This window comes from Hyperolius riggenbachi, chromosome 6 (assembly GCF_040937935.1).
Source record: "Hyperolius riggenbachi isolate aHypRig1 chromosome 6, aHypRig1.pri, whole genome shotgun sequence".
In the NCBI taxonomy this organism is placed as follows: Eukaryota; Metazoa; Chordata; class Amphibia; order Anura; family Hyperoliidae; genus Hyperolius; species Hyperolius riggenbachi.
Window position 1 is genome coordinate 82,178,346 of NC_090651.1, and position 21,285 is coordinate 82,199,630.

General features: G+C 46.9%; 1 protein-coding gene across 6 annotated transcripts in view; it reads right to left on the reverse strand.

Moving 5' to 3' along the window:
• LOC137520974 (cytochrome P450 4B1-like) overlaps positions 1-21,285 on the reverse strand; it is a 169,713-nt gene that overhangs the window by 16,460 nt on the left and 131,968 nt on the right. For all 6 annotated transcript variants that reach the window (XM_068239616.1, XM_068239614.1, XM_068239615.1 and 3 more), the window contains 2 exons: positions 19,626-19,777; positions 3,486-3,592 (listed from right to left, as the gene is read on the reverse strand). In XM_068239616.1, the coding sequence (XP_068095717.1) occupies positions 3,486-3,592; positions 19,626-19,777 (259 nt within the window). The remainder of the gene's footprint in view (positions 1-3,485; positions 3,593-19,625; positions 19,778-21,285) is intronic.

The following is a 21,285-nucleotide window of genomic DNA, read 5'->3' on the forward strand; positions in this document are numbered from 1 at the left end:
TACAATTTTTCATTTTTTTTGATTAGATCATTTAGTTCGATTATTCCATTAGATCGAATATAAAGATTTTTCCAGCATGTCCAATCAGATTTTTTCTCGATAAAACAGGATAATCGTTTGAATTTTTTGATTGAAAAAAAAAAATATTTTCAACTTTCATTCGATTCGATCATTTAGATTGAATAAACCGGAAAAATCAAACGTTTTTATTGTATCCTGTATGGCAGGGCTGCCCAATGCGTCGATCGCGATCTACTGGTAGACTGCTGGGTAGATCGCGTCGGCATTTTAAAATAGTACGCCAGACGCTGACTATACAGCGCCGGCGTACCGTCTGATTGTGCTGCTCTGCTGCCCTATGCAGAGCAGCACAGAGCACACAGCCAATAGGGAGAGGCAAAGAGAGCGCCGCGTCATGCCCCCCTCCTTCCTCCTCAGCCCTCCCACTTCCTCTTTGTCCGGCGCTCTCCTCCTCAGGTAGTCCGGAACCCCGTCGCTGACCCTGCATGCCTTGCAGCACTGACATCTGATTAGCGACAATCCGCAGTGGAGAGGAGAGCGGTGGGTAAGGACGTGTATACAGGAAGTGCTTTGCCTGTATACACGCCGTTACCCTTCGCTCTCCTCTCCACCACTGGTCACCGCTATCAGATGTCTCAGTGCTGCATGCTCCTCCGGGCATGCAGGGTGAGTGAAGGGGGGTGGAGGAGAGCGGCGGCTGGTGGAGGGAGGGGGCACCTATCTATATGACTGGGGCACCTATACCTAGCTATCTATATATGGGGGGCACCTACACGTGGCTATCTATATGTGAGGGGGAACCTATGCCTAGCTATCTATGTGGGGGACACCAATGCCTAGCTATCTATATGGGGGACACCAATGCCTAGCTATCTATGTGGGGGACACCTATGCCTAGCTATCTATGTCGGGGACCACCTATGCCTAGCTATCTATATGTGTGGGGCACCTATGCCTAGCTATCTATATGTGGGGGGCACCTATGCCTAGCTATCTATATGTGTCAGGGGCACCTATGCCTAGCTATCTATATGTGGGGGGCACCTATGCCTAGCTATCTATATGTGTGGGGCACCTATGCCTAGCTATCTATGTGGGGGGCCACCTATGCCTAGCTATCTATATGGGGGACCACCTATGCCTAGCTATCTTTGTGGGGGACACCTATGCCTAGCTATCTATGTGGGGACCACCTATGCCTAGCAACCTATGTGGGGGACACCTATGCCTAGCTATCTATGTGGGGGACACCTATACCTAGCTATCTATATGTGGGGGAGCACCTATGCCTAGCTATCTATGTGGGGGACACCTATGCCTAGCTATCTATGTGGGGGACACCTATGCCTAGCTATCTATGTGGGGGACACCTATGGCTAGCTATCTATGTGGGGGACCACCTATGCCTAGCTATCTATATTTGGGGGGCACCTATGCCTAGCTATCTATGTGGGGGGCACCTATGCTTAGCTATCTATATGGGGGGCACCTATGCCTAGTTATATAGGGGGCACCTATGCCTAGCTATCTATATAGGGGGCACCTATGCTTCGCTATCTATATGGGGGCACCCATGCCTAGCTATCTATATGGGGGGCACCTATGCCTAGCTATATAAGGGGACCTATGCCTAGCTTTCTATACGGGGGCACCTATGCGTAGCTACTTATATTAAGGGCAGCTATACCTGGCTATTTTAAATGTTGGTAGATCTCTTGAGCTCTGGAATTTTAAAAGTAGCTCGTGAGTGGGCACCCCTGCTGTATGGGCACCATCAGGCTACATTCACATTTGCCTCTCACAAGTTTTGTCCTAGGTGATCTTTTTTACACCTAATTATTAACATGCCTTTTAAGCCACCAGCAACAAGCAAGAAAAGACTGATAATAATTGTGACAGTACTTTTCACCTACTTTTTGGTACTCAGTTGCAGAGTGTTGAAGTTATTTCAAACAGAAGATGAAAAATATCTCCTAAGAGAAAAATGTGCATGGGGTAAAGGCCATGGCCTGCATGCCCTTAGTGATTGCAGCGCTCAAAGGGGTGTATTTACTATACACTGCTCTGGGCCGCCCATGACCCCAGGTGACGCCTCTCCCTCAGGCGGCATCATGTGTCAGGGTGGCATCCCGCCCCCCTCCCTCCCTCTTCTAGGGTCCCCCTCCGGTGCTCTCCTCCCCCTCCATGCAGAAGAACAGCAGCGGCAGCGTAAAGGCACTTACGTCCAGTCGCCAGGTCTCCCCTGTGATGTGCTGTCCAGCCACCGGGTCTCACCTGTGATCTGCCATCCATAGCCTCCGCTCGTCTACTTCCTGTTTCTGCTGCAGGAAGTATTCGAGCAGCGGCTACAGAGGGCAGATCATAGGGGAGACACAGTGGCTGTACGTAAGTACCTTTACACTACCGCTACTGTTCTTCTGCATGGGGGAGAAAGAGAGCACCGGAGGGGGACCCTAGGAGAGGGAGGGCGGAGAGAAATCGGGCCCTTCTCCGGCGAACAGCTGCCCCCCTCTTCCCCTGGTGGGCGCTGTGCGATCATTCCAAATGGGAAGGGGAGGGGGGACAGCCGCATCTTTACAAGTTTGCCTCAGACAGCAAAAAGTCTAGAACCAGTCCTGACTATACATTGGTAAAATCACCATGTGCAGGGAGTTTATGTCAAGTGGTGCCAGTGCCCCTGACTTGCATATCTGCACCACCTGCACCTGGACCAAGAGATCTGGGATCCGTAGTGGATCATTTACCCTTTGTGGTTGAACAGGTGCATCGCTCCCAACTGTCCTTTTTTTGGCAAGATAGTCCCTCTTTAGAAACCAAATTCCTTTGTCCTTTTTTTTCCACATATGTCCCTCTTTCAGGGCTGATCTATGTAAATATGTGTATTTTTTCAATTGACTCTAAAAACTTTAAAATGAATATATTTCTTACTTTTAAATGTTATTTTGAATGTGGTTTGAATGATAAAAGACATCTTTTGCTTATGATTTTTTTTTGTGATATGCTTGACCAGAGGTGTGTCAAGGGCGTACAGTGTCCCTCTTTCTTAAAGGACAACTGAAGTGAGAAGAATATGGAGGCTGCCATGTTTATTTTCCTTTAAACAATACCAGTTGCCTGGCAGCCCAGCTGATTATTTTGCTGCAGTAGTTTCTGAATAACAACAGAAACAAGCATGCAGCTAATCTTGTCAGATCTGACAATAATGTCAGAGACATCAGATCTGCATATGCTTGTTCAGGGTCTAAAGCTAAAAGTATTAGAGGCACAGCAGCAAGACAGCCAGGTAACTGGTATTGCTTAAAAGGAAATAAATATGGCAGCCTGACATAGCTCTTTTGCTACAGTTGTCCTATAACTCAAAAAATTGGGAGGTAAGCAGGTGTACCTCATAAAGTGGGCAGTGAGTGTATGTCCGTAATGGAAGAAGAGAGCTTGTCGTTTAATGGTATAAACAGCAGACTTACTCTAGCACAGAGGAGGATGTCCAGGAAATCCAGGTGTCTGTTCTGACGAATCTGTTCCAGTTCCTCCTCATGCTGAAGACTTTCTCTCCTCTCTTTTATCACCCTGTCTAAAAAAGAAAAACACAACCAATGTAGTGACTTTAGTTCCAGCATGAGGCTGATGCAGTATCCTAAGATATCACAGTAAAAAAGTAGCATCCCTATAGTATCCTATAGTAGCAACTACATACAGTAGATTGTTAGATTGAGCATCAGGTCTTTCAAAATACAATTTGATTGGTTGTCATGGATAAATAGTTTCAGACCATGACTAAAAGCAACTATTAACCTGACACCAATAAATCAGTATCCAGAGCGACAGGTATATTACAGCTGTTTTGATTGCAATAATGTATCCCAGTTATTATTATTTAGTATTTACATAGTGTAGAAATCTTCCACAATGCTATACAGAGTATACTGTCTTGTAACTTAACTGTCCCACAGAGGGGCTCACAATCTAATCCCTACCATAGTCATATGTCTATATTGTCCAGTGAAGGGGTGCCCATTAGGTAGATTGCGATCACCTTCATGGTAGATCCCGACCCCACTACATTTTCAATTCTGTATATACAAGTGTGCTCCCAAAATTGTACATAGGTAGATCATTTTGACTTGCTAATTTTTTAAAGTAGCTCAGAAGGTGAAAAAATGTGGGTACCTCTGGTCTAGTGTATATATTGTGTATAGGGCCAATTTAGGGGGATGCCAAATAAACTTTTCTGTATGTATTTGGAATGTGGGAGGAAACTGGGGTGCCCGGACGAAACCCACACAGACACAGGAAGAACATACAAACTCCATGGAGATAGTGCCCTGGCTGGGATTCAAACCAGAGACACAGCACTGCAAGGCAAGAGTGCTAACCACTAGGCCATCTTTAGAAGACAGCATAAGGCTAATTTCACACCAGGACGTTGATTTAGAGGGGGCGTTAAGGTCGCATAACGTCCCCCTAATGCAACGCCTGGTGGTGCTGGATCTGGACGTCAGAGTGAGCCGCGTTGTGCAGCTCACTCTGGCGTCAGTGATGCCGTGATGCGTACTCTTGTGCGCATGCGGCATCACGTGGTCCCGCCGGCCAATCGCCGCACAGAGCGGCCGCTCCAGGAAGTAAACACTGCACGTCACAACGTGCAGTGCATATTAATTAGCCATGTGCCTGGCCGCTCTCCGCTCCTCCACAACATTACTGAGCATGTGCAAGCAGTCTAACGCGGCTCAGCTGCGTCTAAAGTACTGCATGCAGTACGTTGTCTTGTGACGCAGCGTTACAATGTAACGCAACGTGGGCACTGTGAACAGCCCTATTGATTTTTCATTACTGTGCGGTGGGCTGCGTTACAGGCTGCTCTAACGTGCGCCTGTAACGTCCCACTGTGAAAGCAGCCTAAGCCAAGGAAATTGATTTGTGTCATATTATTTAAGAGAAACGGGGGAGTAGAAATAAACAAAAAAGGAAAAATGCTACATTCAAATGGTTACATAAAAAAAAAAAGGTTTCATTATGGTGGTTAAGAGATCAGAGGCTCTTTTGAAGACATTTTTACAGATCAAAAGGTGCTGTTATATAGTATAGGATACATACAAATGATGATCAAAGGAACTCCAAATACAGTCCAAATGTATTATACACTGAAGAGAATGTGATTATTCAAGGGGTTAATGTTGAGAGCAATCAATAATGTCAATGTCAGGCTTGGCAAGTTATCAGCTCACAGCTCGGCTCCTATGCCCCAATCTACCACCACCTTCTTCACTCTATGTGGCGCGTCCCCGCTTGAACGGGAGGTGAAGAGCAACACCTGCCCGACTTCGGTTACACCCAGGCCTTGTAGGTGCAAGGTACAGGAGTTGAACATAGAGTGAACTATGTAACTCACCAGGACCTAACAGGAGATAGCGAAAGTCCAGCAACAAGCCAAGGTCATACACGTTATATCAGAAGTTTCGAGGTACACTAGGAGCAGGCAATATCAAGGTCAGGCAATCCAAGGTCGATGCAGGCGGCAGACAGAGTGGTTAGATTCCAGGCAAAGGGTCAGTACAGGCGGCAGACAGAGAGTGGTCGGGTTCCAGGCAGAGGGTCAGTACAGGCGGCAGACAGAGAGTAGTCAGATTCCAGGCAAAAGGTCGGTACACGAATAATCCAAATACAAGTAATCACACCCAGCAAAAGCACACAGCCAAAGCTATCACGGGCAAACTCCAATTGTCAAAGCAAGCTTTAAATACAGGCAAGCATCCAATCAGTGGCCGGCCACAAACACAGCAACCAATCACACAGTAGCAGCCCTGCCTGAGTGTCAGCTGACTAACAGATCAGCTGACACAAAGTTATAAAAGCCTGCCTAAGTGTCAGCTGACTAGGTATGTCAACTGACACCAGCATCTGCATCTTCTAGCAGCATAGGACGGACGCCTAAGCAGATGTGTCCGTCCCTTCTCTTTCCCTGACTGAGTGCGCCCGCCCCTGTTGCTAGGGATGCACGGATTGCGAGACACATGCGAGAGCGGCGCAGATGCGGAAGTGCCAGGATGCGACCTGCTCTCAGCTGGATTCCGGAGGTAAGTCCCTTACAGTCAACTATAATGTTCAACAATGTGTTTGCTCCATTACAGCATACATAACGCTTTAGATACACTCTTGTAAGTACCCTCCACCCCACCGAGACTCACCCCATAACTATGACTCTTATTATTCGATCTGATAGCACTGGTGGGATGTTAAGGTCCTCCGCTGACACAAAAAACTCAATGGGCCTGATTCACAAAGCGGTGCTAACAGTTAGCACGCTGGTGAAAAGCCCTTTATGACGCCTAAACTCAGTTTAGGCATGATAAGTTTAGATGTGATAAGTTTAGGTGTGATAAGTTTAGGCATGATAAGTTTAGGTGTGATAAGTTTAGACATGATAAGTTTAAGCACCAACTGCGTTAGCACCGCAGTGCACAGCTGATCAAAAGTTTTGCGCTAGCAAAGTCTGGTGCACTTTAATGAGTTTAATGGCGCTGCTTTGCGTGCGGGACTTTGCACGCTATCTACACTTATCTAAACTTAGCATGCCTAAACTTATCACACCTAAACTTATCACACCTAAACTGGCTTTTCACCAGCGTGGTGCAATGGTTATCACGCCTAAAGTCTTTAACTGGGTTAGCACCGCTTTGTGAATCGAGCCCCTTAGTTGTAAGGCCTAGTGTATCCACTATCATGTGATCAGTGCCTATGCCCCATTCTCCACCACAGTCTTCATCCTATGTCGCGTGTACCCGCTCAGCCTGGGAAGATTTGTTGCATCTACCCAGTATCAAAGGCCCCCTAGTGGCAGGACCGCTCAATGCCTTCCAATGCATTTCAACCCACAGACTGTCCAACCTCTTGGTCGCAATTGATGAGCTGAAATTGTTGGAATTTTGGCAGCAGACAGGCCAGAAGCGAGCTTGCGATTTACAATAACACAAATTACACACTTTCAGGGTACAAACCTGCCACCACCTCTGCTGAAGGGCAGAGGACCTAACCTCACTGATTCTAATGCCTGCTAATAAAAACTGTTAAAACACACTCTGTTTTATCTATCTGGCTATACGGACAGTGGTAGCTACTCCTCAGAAAGCTAGGATTTGTTCTGTGTGTCTAAATAGAAGGTGTAGCTGAGAAATAAGTGACTTTTAGAAGTATTTTATTATAAATGCATATGAATTAAAATATACAGAAAATCATTAAAATCAACGATTAAAGAGAAAAGTAACCCAGTATAAAATAAAAGGGAAGAAAATAAACTAATACTTAAGTCAGGTGCAATATGTCCTCTTTGGGAAACAAGTTAAAGTCCTTTGTTCCAGATTGGAAGAACAGAGAATTAGTGCCACGGTCCTCTGGCTGGTTCTGGTCAGATGGAAAATTAGAGAACTAGCTCCTCCCGGTATGTATCCTGGTTTTATTGAAGCTAGCTTTGGGGTGCGACAAAGCCTGCCCCCTCCGGTTTACAAATCAATCACAGTCCATCTCCTTGGAGAGATATTTTTTAGGTTTAACTGTGGAACACTAAGTCAGAAACGATAAAAGCCATATTTGTGCTGATATACCTAACATATAAACGGTATTCCTTAAACAAGCAAAAATGATATACTACATTTATCTCCAATAGCTGTAGAGTGGCTCCAGCAAGTCTTGGAAACCCCAAACCCTGAATAGACCCCCTGCTGTTGGCTTCCTGACTGCTTAAAGAGAAACTCCGACCAAGAATTTAACTTTATCTCAATCAGTAGCTGATACCCCCTTTTACATGAGAAATATAATTATTTTCACAAACAGACCATCAGGGGGCGCTGTATGACTGATTTTGTGCTGAAACCCCTCCCACAAGAGGCTCTGGTACCGTACGGTACTCTGGGCAAACTGCCACAATGTAACAATGTTCACAGACAGGAAATGGCTGTTTAGCGCTGTCTGCAAGGCCAGAACAGCTAGAAACAGCTACATAACCTGCCCACAGTAAAAATGTCACCATGTAATACATGTCAGAATGTGAATCTGGGAGAGGAAAGATTTTACAATGACCAAACACTGCCTAAATCATTTATACATAATTATGGTAAAAATGAAACACTTTTTTTATTACATTATTTTCACTGGAGTTCCTCTTTAAGTCATTTAGGTCACATGGTCCTATTCAGATGGTTTTTCACACATAACTGGGAGGTTAGGCTTCTTTTGAACCATTTAATTAAAACTAACATGGCCTTATCAGAGAGCAAAGACAGCACAGTATTTCATGAAAAGAAGGTTCTACAGAAAGCTACAAAAGGGCATAGACCCCCAAGGCTTGGCAGTCTGCTATACCTAAAGATACAATTGGGAATGTACTGTTAACCACAATCGGTGCAGAAAACCGATTGCGATTGTGGTTTTCATGGCTCTTCCGTGACACCCAGTACACAGTTACACAGAGGCCTTAAGGTGCAAGATATAGAGACTGATGAGGTTTAAAAAGTGGTACCAACAGAACTCACTAGTCAGAGATAATGGCTCTACAGAATAGTCCAAAGTCATACCTGGAATCAGATGGCTGACAAACAGAGGGTAATCCAATAATGTGGCCAAACAAGCCAGTGGTCAAACACAAATAACCAATGCAAGTATATACATGGATGAGGCAGCAGAGAGGTCAAACTAGCAAAAGGTCAGTCCATGCAGCAATTAAAGAGTAGTCAGGTAAATAGGCAAATGATCGTAACAGAAGACTATATGTATCACACCCAGCAGTTAGCTCCAGCAACTAACACTATCACGGGCAACCAGCAAACCGTAAGGTATTTATTCTAATGAGGAAAGACTACCCATACTGCTGTCCAATGGAACGCTTTTCCACCTATAAGGATTAGCTCCCATAATAAAGTCATTCACTTCCTGGTAAACGATGACACCGAAGTGCATATGCCAAACATCTCACATGCCTTTCGCCTGGCAACACTGGAGGAAGCACACTAGCATGCACCTGCAGGAAGTGGAACCACAGTGACAACATCCCTACTCTGCAAGAAGCATGGCCATTTATGCCGGCTCCTGGAAGTATCAGACTCGCCGATGAAACGAGGAGGAGGCGAGATTGGGACACTAGTACATGCTTCACTGTGTGCTCCTTAATAGCTTGGAACCTTTTACCTCGAAATACAAAGCAGCCTCCCATACTGCAAACGCATTCATACTTTTGTTTCAGAGGCACTGCAGTGACATATCGTAGAATGCAGTAAATTACTCAGGATACCCACTTTTACTTTAATTATCCTGGCTTCAGCATCAGAAACACTTCCTATAGCTATATATTGTTGTGCATTCAAGGTAACCCTGTTAGCCATAATAAAAATGTATTCCTGAAGATGCTTTGCAAACAACCTATGAATAGAGTTAGCAATGCTTAGGAGAACTCATGGAGAAGCATGCAATCAGCTTGGTCAGTTTGATTTGCAAGGCTCTGATTTGCTGGTCATGATCATGTGTTAAACCAGGAAGTCATCACAGCAAATTTCGAACAAGATGGCGCCCCGTCGGGCTGCCTCGGCACAAGGCTCTACATTTCTTCACTCTTTTTCTCCTCTAGCGACTGTCTAGGATGATCTCAGACAGTTCCCTAGTTTAGTTTTAGTTCCTAGTTTAGGTTATTTTAGGTTTTAGGCTTAGACACTGCTGTTCAGTGCCATTAGAAGGCACCTATTGAGAGCTAGCAGCGCTCTCAGTGCACACTCACCCCCGGACGCCGTCCGCGTGGTGCCTGAATCATCCACAAAGGTCTCCGGGAGATCCAAGAAGGGCCCTCCTCTGCCGGGAACACAACCCCTGGGCACACAGCTGCAAAGTACTGGTGTCGGGCGGGCACACTGAGTCTCTAGCCCTCTGCCGCCGCACTACCACTCCGAGGGAGGCCTCCCCACGGCTACTGAAGCTGGGTCCGGGCTCGCCGCGCTGCTCTTCGTCCACCAGCCGGGAGCCGCTGTCTACCCTGCCATCCGGACAGCTCCTCGGTAAGGAGTGCTCTGGCTCCGGCGAGCCGCTCCGTCACTGCCGCTGGACTCCATCACTCGTGCCACCACGTGGAGGGCCTCGCGTAGTCGTCCCGTGCGACGTCTCCCACATGGAAGGCCTCCTCCATCCTCAGCGCGATCCGTTGTTCAGCCCCGCCAGCACGGACTCCAGGAATCTTCCCCGGCAAGAAGCTCCATCAGACGCCAGGCACCTCCTCGCTCGTCAAAGTCCCTCCACTGCATCAACGGCCGCCCACGCAGGGACCATCACCGCTGCTCTCCAGCCGCTTCAGGTTCGTCACCGCTGCCTGCCAGCTGCTCCAGCACCCAGGGAGGACCTGTCGCCCATCAGCTACCACTGCACCCCAAGCAGCCCATAACACTCAGAAAAGGGTCCTCTGGCACACCTCTCAGAGGGCATGGCAACATCCCTGGCAATGCTGAGCTGAGGCGGCCTCCAGGTGCTCCATCCTCCTCCACTGCACCAAGCACCAGCCAGCTGTGGGGGTAAGTTTCTTGCACTCTCTTTGAACTGTGGGGTACAGTACTTTTTGGTGGATGGACTGTGTATGGGGGATCTCTGTTCCCAGTCTGCTTACTGATCACACTGTCTTGTGTACTGGGCGGTTTAAAAGACTGTTCGTGCCTATTGGGCACCACATCTGCTAATCGTGTGCCCCTGCCTCCGGTGAGTCTGATCTGACCTGCTTATAGCTTATAGCAAGGCACCCCGGGACTGTTAACTTATGGACTGTTATGAGCTGCGGTTTTCGCCCCCTCATCTTGTTTCCCAGGCGTACTTCCGGGCGTAAACACCCCCGTTACTGTGGACTGTTAGGGTGCACCTTGAGGCCCACGTGTACTCCTGCTAGCATCACCACCCATCTACTCCCCCCCCCCCTCTCACCACATACTCGGAGCTACTCCCCATATGCCACCCCAGCGCATCACCTACACTAGATCACAGCTCCCCATATGCCTCCCCAGCGCATCATCTACACCAGATCACAGCTCCTGAGATGGGAAGCACGCAGCACGCTCCCCGAGGGCGGGCAGCTATACAACACCATCTGGAGCCATGCACAAGAGCTTGCAGGCCTTGCCCATACATCCCCCGCGGCTCGGCGGATGAGGGGCTGCAGGGCAGGTGCCCAGGTGAGACTGAAGAGGAAAGGTCTTAGGTCAGCCATCCCATCAGTCCTGTTGTCGAATGTGTGCTCCCTCCCGAACAAACTAGATGAACTCCGACTCCTCAGTGGAAAGATGGAGCTCTGCAGAAGCACCCCAATCCTTTGCTTCACAGAAACGTGGTTGCATGATGACATCCCAGACAATGCGCTTCACCTTCCAGACTTCAGCCTCATTCGGGCAGACCGCGACCCCACTCTCTCGGGTAAAAAGAAGGGTGGTGGCATCTGTTTTTACATCGGCCAATCATGGTGCCCCAACTCATCAGTACTAGCCAGGAAGTGCTCCCCCGAGCTTGAACTTCTAATTGTCAACTGCAGGCCAAAATATTCGCCCAGGGAGTTCTCCTCCTACGTCTTTGTTGGTGTGTACATACCACCTGATGCCGATGTTAGACAGGCCCTGCGCGACCTCAGCGACACCATCACAAAATGGGAGTCAACCCTTCCCGATTCACTGTTCATCGTATTGGGCGACTTCAATAAGGCTAACCTCCGCCAGGAGCTTCCACGCTTCCACCAGCATGTGACCTGCCCCACCAGGAATCAGAACACTCTTGATCATTGCTACACAGGGCTGAAGGATGCCTACAAAGCCATACCAAGGGCAGCGCTGGGCTCCTCGGACCACTCTCTCATTCACCTGATCTCCACCTACAGGAGGCGCCTGGAGTCAGCCAAACCTGTTCTCAGGTCCACCAAAGTGTGGTCCAGCGAGGCCAAGCTCCAACTTCAGGCATGCTTCGACTGCACTGACTGGAAGGCCATGGAAGCTCCAAACCTTGACGAGTGGGCGGACAACATCTCTTCATACATCAGCTTCTGTGAAGACTCTTGCATACCAACCAAGACATTCAAAGTCTATCCGAACAATAAACCGTGGTTTACCAACAAACTACGGCAACTGCGGAGGTGCAAGGAGGTGGCGCACAAGTCCAGCAACCGAGAGGACTACAAGACAGCAAGGAACAACCTGAAGCGAGAACTGAGCGCCGCAAAGAGGGAGTACGCAGAAAGGATAAGACGCAACCTGCAATCTAACGACACTCGAGCGGTCTGGAAGGGGCTTAAAGCTACCACCAACTATAAACCTCCCCCACAACATGCGACTCCCAGTACTGAGCTAGCCGAGGACCTCAGCAACTTTTATTGCAGGTTTGAGGATCAGGTGGCACGGGGGGAGCCAGATACAGCACCGGCACACCCCACACCTAGGGCAGATTATCTCTCAGTCCTGAGCCCTCCAGCTGTGAGTGAGGCCGACGTCCTCTTCCACCTGTCCTCGCTAAACCCCAGGAAAGCCTCTGGCCCTGACAGCGTGTCACCAGCCTGCCTGAAAACGTGCTCACACCAGCTGGCACCCATCCTCGCTTCCATATTCTCCAAATCCCTCCAGGCTGGCAAAGTCCCTGCATGTTTCAAAAAGTCCACCATTATCCCTGTCCCCAAAAAGCATGGTAACTCTGACCTCAATAACTACAGACCAGTGGCCCTGACATCCAATATCATGAAAGCCTTCGAGAGAGTCATCCTGTCACACATCAAGCAGGTTACCTCCCCCAAAATGGATCCGTACCAGTTTGCATACAGGACGAACAGATCCACTGATGATGCTGTCAACATCTGCCTCGAGCTCACATACGACCACCTGGACAAACCTAACACATACGCCAGGATTCTCCTTCTGGACTTCAGCTCAGCCTTCAACACCATCTGCCCCCGCATACTGCAGGACAATCTCACTGAGCTGAATGTCCATCCCACACTCCGTGGGTGGATCACAGACTTCCTGACCAACAGAACCCAAGTCGTTAAACTCGGGAATGTCACCTCTCAACCAAGGTCAACGAACACGGGGGCCCCACAAGGCTGCGTCCTGTCGCCAATCCTGTTTTCCCTCTACACGAACAACTGCAGATCCAGGGATAACTCTGTCAAGGTCATCAAATTTGCAGATGACACCACCATCGTTGGTCTAATAACAAACAACGATGAGCAGGCCTACCGCCAGGAGGTTGACAGAGTTTCCCAGTGGTGCAGGGAGAACAGGCTGGTCCTCAACTCATCCAAAACCGTAGAGCTGATTGTGGATTTCAGGAAGCATGCCCTCTCCCCCCCCCCCCCCACCGATCTTTATCAACGGCACCGAGGTCGAAAGAGTAACCAGCGTTCGCCTTCTGGGCACCACCATCTCCAAAGACCTGAGCTGGAAGGCAAACACAGCCGCGACCCAGAAGAAAGCCCAGCAGAGGCTCTTCTTCCTCCGCCAATTGAAGAAGTTCGGCATGGCACCAGAGCTACTGACGTGTTTTTACACAGCCACCATCGAGTCCGTCCTCTGCTCCTCCATCCTAGTCTGGTACGTTGGCTCCTCCACTAGGGACAGATACAAACTTCAGAGGGTCATAAGATCAGCAGAGAGAATCATCGGCAGACCTCTCCCTTCGCTTGCCCACCTCCACAACGCCAGGCTACGCTCAAGAGCACTGAGGATTGCCGGCGACCCCTCTCACCCGGGCCAGCGGTTCTTCTGCAGACTCCCGTTAGGCCGCAGGTTTCGGTCCATCGCCACCAAAACCTCAAGGCACAGGAACTCTTTCTTTCCCTCAGCTGTCACCCTCCTAAACTCCCTGTAGGCCATTCCATCCCCTCCACCACTGCATTCTGAACTGCACCTTGCCGCCCTTTATTTTGCTTTTGCTTGCTTGTATCATGCTTTGTTTTTTGTTCTTTGTTTTTTGTATTGATGCCCTTCTGCATTTTATGCCCTGTTTATCTATACTCTGTTATCTACACTTTTTATCTCTACTCTGTTAATTGCTTGTGCCAAACCCAATTCCGAGCATGACCCTGTCATGCCTGGCGAATAAACTGATTCTGATTCTGATTCTGATTCTGAAATTAGAGCCTTACAAGCTGATCAATCTGATCACATGCTTCTTCATAAATTCTCCTAAGCATTTCCCTCCCTTTCTATGAAGTGAATACATTTTACACAGTAGCTTTTGACAAGAAGCCTAAGGCCCGGTTCACACTTGCGTTGGAGTGGCAAATGGATCCATGAAAACGGACTTGATCACTGGCCGATCGGATCCGTTTTCACTCCATTTCCATTCCGCTGCTTTCGTTCCGTTACCCCAGATTCCCCACCCCCACCCCCCCCCCCCACCCCCCAAAATGTATTCTTCTATTTAGAAAGGTCCATTTCTTCAATTTCTTCACTAGTGTGAAGAAACATTCGGTTTTCTTATTGCCCCCAATGCAGCTCCACTCCACTGGGCTAAACAGTCTGGAATATTTGGTGATGCAAGAAACTTGTGTTCCGTTCAGTGGATTGTGCGGAAAGGATCTGTTTGAACGGATGGATGTGAATGGATCCATAGGTTAACATAGGATCCATTCGCATCCGTTAGGATCTGTTCCGATCCAGGAACGGAATTTTTTTTAATGCAAGTGTGAACAGGGCCTGCTTGTTTACAATATGTGCGTACCTTGTTCAGCTTTCGCCTGTAAATATACACAGACAAGAAGCCCAAGGCCCTGCTTGTACAGAATGTTTGCATATCCTGTCCTTACTGCTAGTTCAGCTATTATATGTAAACAAACTCAGACAAAAAGAACCTTTGCAAGAGCACCTCCCCTGTGCAAGAGCAACCTCCCCTGTGCAAGAGGAGCACAGGAGAGATGGAAAACACAGAGAATCCACCTGTGTGTTTATAGAGAAAAGTCTGTCTAATTCTCCCTTCTCAGCAAGTAAGGGCCGGCGCTACCATAAAGGCAAAGGAGGCAGCTGCCCCAGGGCCCCAGAGCTTGAAGGGGCCCCCAGTGGCTACAAGAGGAAAAACAATTTCAAATCGACCTTATAGTTTTTGAGAAAATCGATTTTAAAGTTTCAAAGGAAAAAAAATACACATTTAAAAACCAGCCGACTTTAATGGTTAATAGCAAATCCACCTTAAATTCTAGAAACCCTAAATTTGCAGGATATGTTAAGGAGATCATTGGGAATAAGAGGAAAAAACTATTTTTCAAAAATACCTTATAGTTTTGAGAAAATCGATTTTAAAGTTTCGAAGGAAAAAGTATACTTTTAAATGCGGTAAATGTCACTTTTAGTACCTAACGGTAGTGTAATTTTAGATGTATCAAAAGAAAGAGCAATCCATTTCCTGACGGGGTTTCCAGGGGGTCCATACGCAGCCGCATCGCTTTGGCCAGGGATCGCTATACAGCCGCAATATAGCTGTATGAAGATCCCTGGCATTTTTTTCCTATTTTCCCCAAAACATTTTTATGTTTAGAGTGTGGGAATTTTTTTTTAAAAAAATTATGTGGGGTCCCCCCTCCTGAAACTTTTTAACCCCTTGTCCCCCATGCCGGCTGGGGTAGCCAGAACGTGGAGCTCCGACCGATTGGGACTTCAAACCCCGACTATACCAGCTGCAAAAAAGGTCCCTTAATGCCAATTTTTGCTCCGGGGTATCTGTTGGGGGGCCCCCCAAGGTTTATTTTGCCCTGGGGCCCCATTGTTGCTTAAACCGGCCCTGGAGCTAGTAATCAGCTGTCTGCCAACTCTGCCGAATTCACAGGACGTTACCCCTTTCTGTGCTCCCAGGATACCAGGAAATAACGACTCTGCAGAATCTCAGTAGGAGTTCTATAAGATTTTTATCTTTAAAGAGAACCCGAGGCAGCATTTTGAAATCTTAATAGGACACAGAGGCATGTTCTGTGCACAATGACATGCCTCGGTTCCCTTGTGCTGCTGCTGTTAGCTCCCCCCACCGGCTCTGCTAACCCCCAGCAAAATACCGCCAGGCTAGCGACAATCTGCTTGTCATTATCCTGCTATTTACCTGTGCTTTTCACTCCATTACAGGCTCCCCCCACCTCCAATCTGAAGCTAAGCTGTGACCCAGGAAGTACAACATTAGAACATTACAGTTTTTGAAGTATATTATCATAATAGAAGCTTGCAACATTATAGTTTTTGCCATATTTTGTTTTTATGTACAGATTTTACGTTATAAAATATATTATCATTTTTATGTGTAAAAGGGTGTTACTGCAGAGGGAGTGGTTAGGATTAGGCACCACTAGGTGGGGGGTGGTTAGGGTTAGGCACCACTGGGAGGGTTAGGGTTAGGCACCACCGGGGGTGGTGGTTAGGGTTAGGAACCACCAGAGGGGTGGTTAGGGTTAGGCGCCACCAGGGGACTGGTTAGTTTTAGGCACCACCAGGGGAGGGTTCTGTGTGAGAGTAGGGTTGGGTTAAGCTGTATTGTTATTATTTCGTTATTATCTCCCATCTGTTTTTAAAACAGTATTTATCGTTAACCAAGTTTGATAATGTTTATCGTAATTTAGATTTCATTAGCCACCGGCACCATTTCTTTATCCAGCTGGGCCCTTTTTTCCTAGCGCCCTTTTTCATTCACGCCCTCCCGTGTAGTCTACTCATCAATCTCTTTCTCCTCTCCCATGTCCTGTTTGTCCGCTGTAATTGATGGAATTCTCCATCCTCCATTATAAAATGGCCATTACCCCATAACAGCTTCCTGGTAAGCACACTGTTAAACTGTAACATCGTCCACTTGAGCCATAGTAAAACATGGACATTACCTTGCTCATCAGTTGTCCTTTCAGTTATAACTGACAGCAACTAATATATAACTGACAGCAACTGATATAGTTCAGTTCTGATAAAATCTTGTCAGAAATGGAAGGAATCGCTGCAAGAAGAAAATGATGAGCTTCTGAGAGAAACTGACGGCAAGGTAAGTATGTAATATTAATTTGCAGGTAGTGATGCTCATCACGACCTCGTGATCACAGAATAGCCGTGATTCACAAGCATTTTTCATTATCCGTCATCGTGATCCGAATTTGTGATCAGAAATTGATTACGGATTCAATTCCGAATGTACTCGTGATCGTGGTCCAAACCTGGGTCGGATCGCGGCCGTGAATACAACCGGCAAAACCCGCCGACTTTAGCAGTTAATAGCAAAGCCCGCTTACATGACATAAACACCAAATTTGCAGGATATGTTAAGTAGAGCAGTGGGAACAAGGGGGAATTTTTTTTTCAAAAAGACCTTATAGTTTTTGAATAAATCGATTTTAAAGTTTCAAAGGAAAATAGTATACATTTAAATGCAGTAAATGACAGTTAATGTATTTACCGCATTTACATGTATACTTTTTTCTTTTGAAACTTTAAAATCGATTTTCTCAAAAACTATAAGGTCTTTTTGAACAAATGTTTCCCCTTGTTCCCACTGTTCTACTTAAAGCGTAACTGTTGGGCATAAAATAAAAAATGAATTCTTTATTTTTATCTGGTAAACAAGTAATACGGATGCTAACCAGGCAACCCAAAAGTTAAAATCACTGTTACTTTTCTTGTTGATGAATGATCATTCCCCATTTTACCTGACTCTTATTTGGTACACACACAATTTGGTACACAAAAAGGAAGTTGCAGGGCATGCTGGGTTGTCCTTTTTTGCTTCTCTAGTAGAGAAGTAGAAGTAGAGAAGCAAAAGATGACAACCCAGCATGCCCTGCAACATCTTTTTTGTGTACCAAAGTTTGTGTGTACCAAATAAGAGTCAGGTAAACTGGGGAATAATCATTCATCAACAAGAAAAGTAATAGTGATTTTAACTTTTGGATTGCCTGGTTAGCATCCTTATTACTTGTTTACCAGATAAAAATAAAGAATTGATTTTTGATTTTATGCCCGACAGTTAAGGTGCGTACACACATGCAACTATAGTCGTTTGAAACGATCGTTCCCCGATCGTTTCAAACGACGATCGTTTAAAAAAAAGCAGCCAACGACCAATTAAGTCTAACGACGGATGAGCTAGATCGTTAAAAACGAACGATCTAGCTTGGCGGATTTTTTCCAACGACGATCGTTTGCAAAAGTAGTACATCATTGGAAACGGTCGTTCGCACTAGGCTTGACATTCGCTATTTCTCCATGGAACTTTTCATTTTTATGCGCAGGCGCAATAGTTGCTTTACGTGATGTAACGTTCGTTCTAACGATCTGATCGTTACACACCTTTTAAAACTAACTTTACTTAGGTCGTTCTTTCGTCAATTAAAAGATCGTTCATCGTTGACAACGAACGATCGGTGTCGCATGTGTGTACGTAGCTTTACACTTTAACATATCCTGCAAATGGTGTTTCTAGCAAGTAAGGGGGCTTTGCTATTAACCGCTAAACTCGGCAGTTTTTGGCAGTTTTTAATCACGAATACTTTTTTCCATTTGAAACTTTAAAATCGATTTCTCAAAAACTATTAGGTCTTTTTGACATTTTTGTTGTAAGTTGTAGCCACTGATCACCTTTATAATCCATGCAATTTTGGTGATTGTAGCATGTATTGGGGCTTTGCTATTAACGTTAAAGTCAAATCCGTTCTACATGTAATCACAGATAAAATCAGAGTCGAATCCAGAGCTCCAATTCAAATCCGGATCCCGATCACGGCATATCCGGATTTCGATTCTGCCATGGCCAGATTTACTCGAATTCGTGATTGGGGGTGTCCGAGCAACATTGTTTGCACGTACATCATGTGTTTATTTTAAATAATTTTACACAGTTCAGTTTCACTTTAAATACTGCTCAAATAGGATGGAAGAGCCTTTAACGTTAGCTTAACATACTGTGACTATAACAATGGATCAGATGCACTACATACATTTTAAATATGTTAACAGGTTAAAGGGAACCTAAACTGAGAAGGATAGGGATTTTTCCTTTTAAAATAATACCAGTTGCCTGACTCCCCTGCTGATCCTGTGTCTTTGATGCTTTTAGCCAGGGCCGTTTCTTGGACAGTGCGGGCAGGGCAACCGCCCTGGGCGCAGACCGGAAAGTAGAAAAAAGGGGGCGCAGGTAGAAGGACGTAACCGCTAGGGAGCTGGTGACGCGCGGGACAGCCAAATAGAAGAAGAAAGATTACCAGCACGATCACCTTCCTCGACTCCTCTTGGGCTGCCTGCGTCCGACGTCAAGTCATCATCACGTCAACACCACGTGGTGACACCTGATGACCTGTAGTGGTACTGCAGGCTGTCATCCTCGCCCTGGTTGCAATTTATCCTAGAAACTGCCCTGCTTTTAGCCACAGCCCCTCAACAAGCATGCAGATCAGGTGCTCTGACTGAAGTCAGACTGGATTAGCTGCATTCTTGTTTCAGGTGGGAGATTCAGATACTATTGCAGCAAAGAGATCAGCAGGACTGACAAGCAACTGGTATTGTTGAAAAAGAAACATCCACATCCCTTTCAGTTAAGGTTCCCTTTAATCCAGTACACAGATTAGTATTGGGTATCAATAATCATTGGCTCTGGATTACCTGTATAGTCATGGGCGATCCCACACAACCTTCGAAATTTCCACCCATCAGGGCTTAGACTGAAGATCAGGTCGCTATGGTAAGGTATGCAAAAGAAACGCTTGTATATCAGGTGGGAGAGTTCTATGACGGCTTGTTGGTAAGGATTGTCCCTGAAAATAAAAAAAAAGAACATAGAAGCCAGGGGCGTAACTAGAAATCACTGCCCCCCCCCCCTGTGAATCTTTGGATGGGGCCCCTCCCCCCCTTGCTTTCTGCACAGGTAAACTGAGAACTGATGTTATTCAATTGGCTAGTGCACATGTGAATGTGTTTTCCCCATGCAGATGAAACAAACAGCAGTGAAGCACTGCATGCATTTTCTCTATCAATTACATTCGCTCCTGTGATAAAACAAGTGTTTTCACACCTACAGACACACATGGGGCTTGATTCACTAAACCGTGATAACTGATATCACGGTCGCGCTAGCGTTTTGCCCATGTTATAACGCGCGTAATGGTTTTTGCGCGCAAACGTGAAAACCAATACGCGCGTTATACCGCGCACAAAACGCTAGCGCGACCGTGATATCATTTATCACGGTTTAGTGAATCAAGCCCATGGTGTGCATAAAACACACACAGAAAACCGACAGACAAGTGTGCTCCCAGCCTCAGCCTATTACACTCACTCTGTCCACGACTGATGGAGAAGAACTGTCTTTGCAGACTTCTCCAGCATCACTACAGTACAGAGCACTTGGGGAGGGGTATAGAAGTTGAGAGCTGAGCGATGTACACAAGACCCTGCTGAACACTGAATAGGGACTGTCTTCAAATCTTTGTCTGCAAAACTTATATGATTCCTTATCAGTGGCAGAGTAGATGCAGTCAATTGTGCAGAGGGCAGGAAACTTTTTCTCTCCGTGCCCTTAGTTGTCAATCTCTTTAGATAGGGAAAATAAACTTCACCTCCCCCACTGGGCCCCCTGCAGCTTCTGGGCCCCCTGCGGATGCCTCCCATGTAGGGTCTATTGTTACGCCCCTGATAGAGGCTGAAGGCATTTTCTCAGAACTCTGACTGAATAACTAATGCTGGGCATACACGGTAAGTTTGTTTCCTTATCAATCGAGCCGCTGATGGCTTGATTGATAATATCCGACAGGTCCGATGACCCGCCGGATAGATTCCCTGCTCGATCCCCGCAGGCGGACAATAGCGGGAAATCGAGCAGCTGATAAGGCATGCCCGCGGGGCCGAGCGGGAATCGATCCGCGCATGCGCGGACGAGCGGTGACGCACCGGCATCGAGCCGCTGGCTCGATACCGGCGCATAAACTTACCGTGTATGCCCAGCATTACACAAGAAGGGGTTAAACCATTACTCATGTAGCACATCATCTTTCTTCACTACCTAATGAGGCACGCCCTGTTATCTTATGTAGTTCAGTAGTTCTGCACCTGTGCAGAACACTCCAGACCTCGTGCGAGTGATTGACAGCGGCGTTCGCGCAGGCGCAGTAGATGCCGACCTGGTAAGGTCGGCATCTACACCAGAGGGGAACGAGAGCCACTGGAGCTGTGGCGAGGGACATATCGGTTGCCAGGGGCTAGAGGAAGCCCCGGGTAAGTAAAACTATTTTTTTTTTATTTGCCTGATGATTCCTTTAAGATGTCT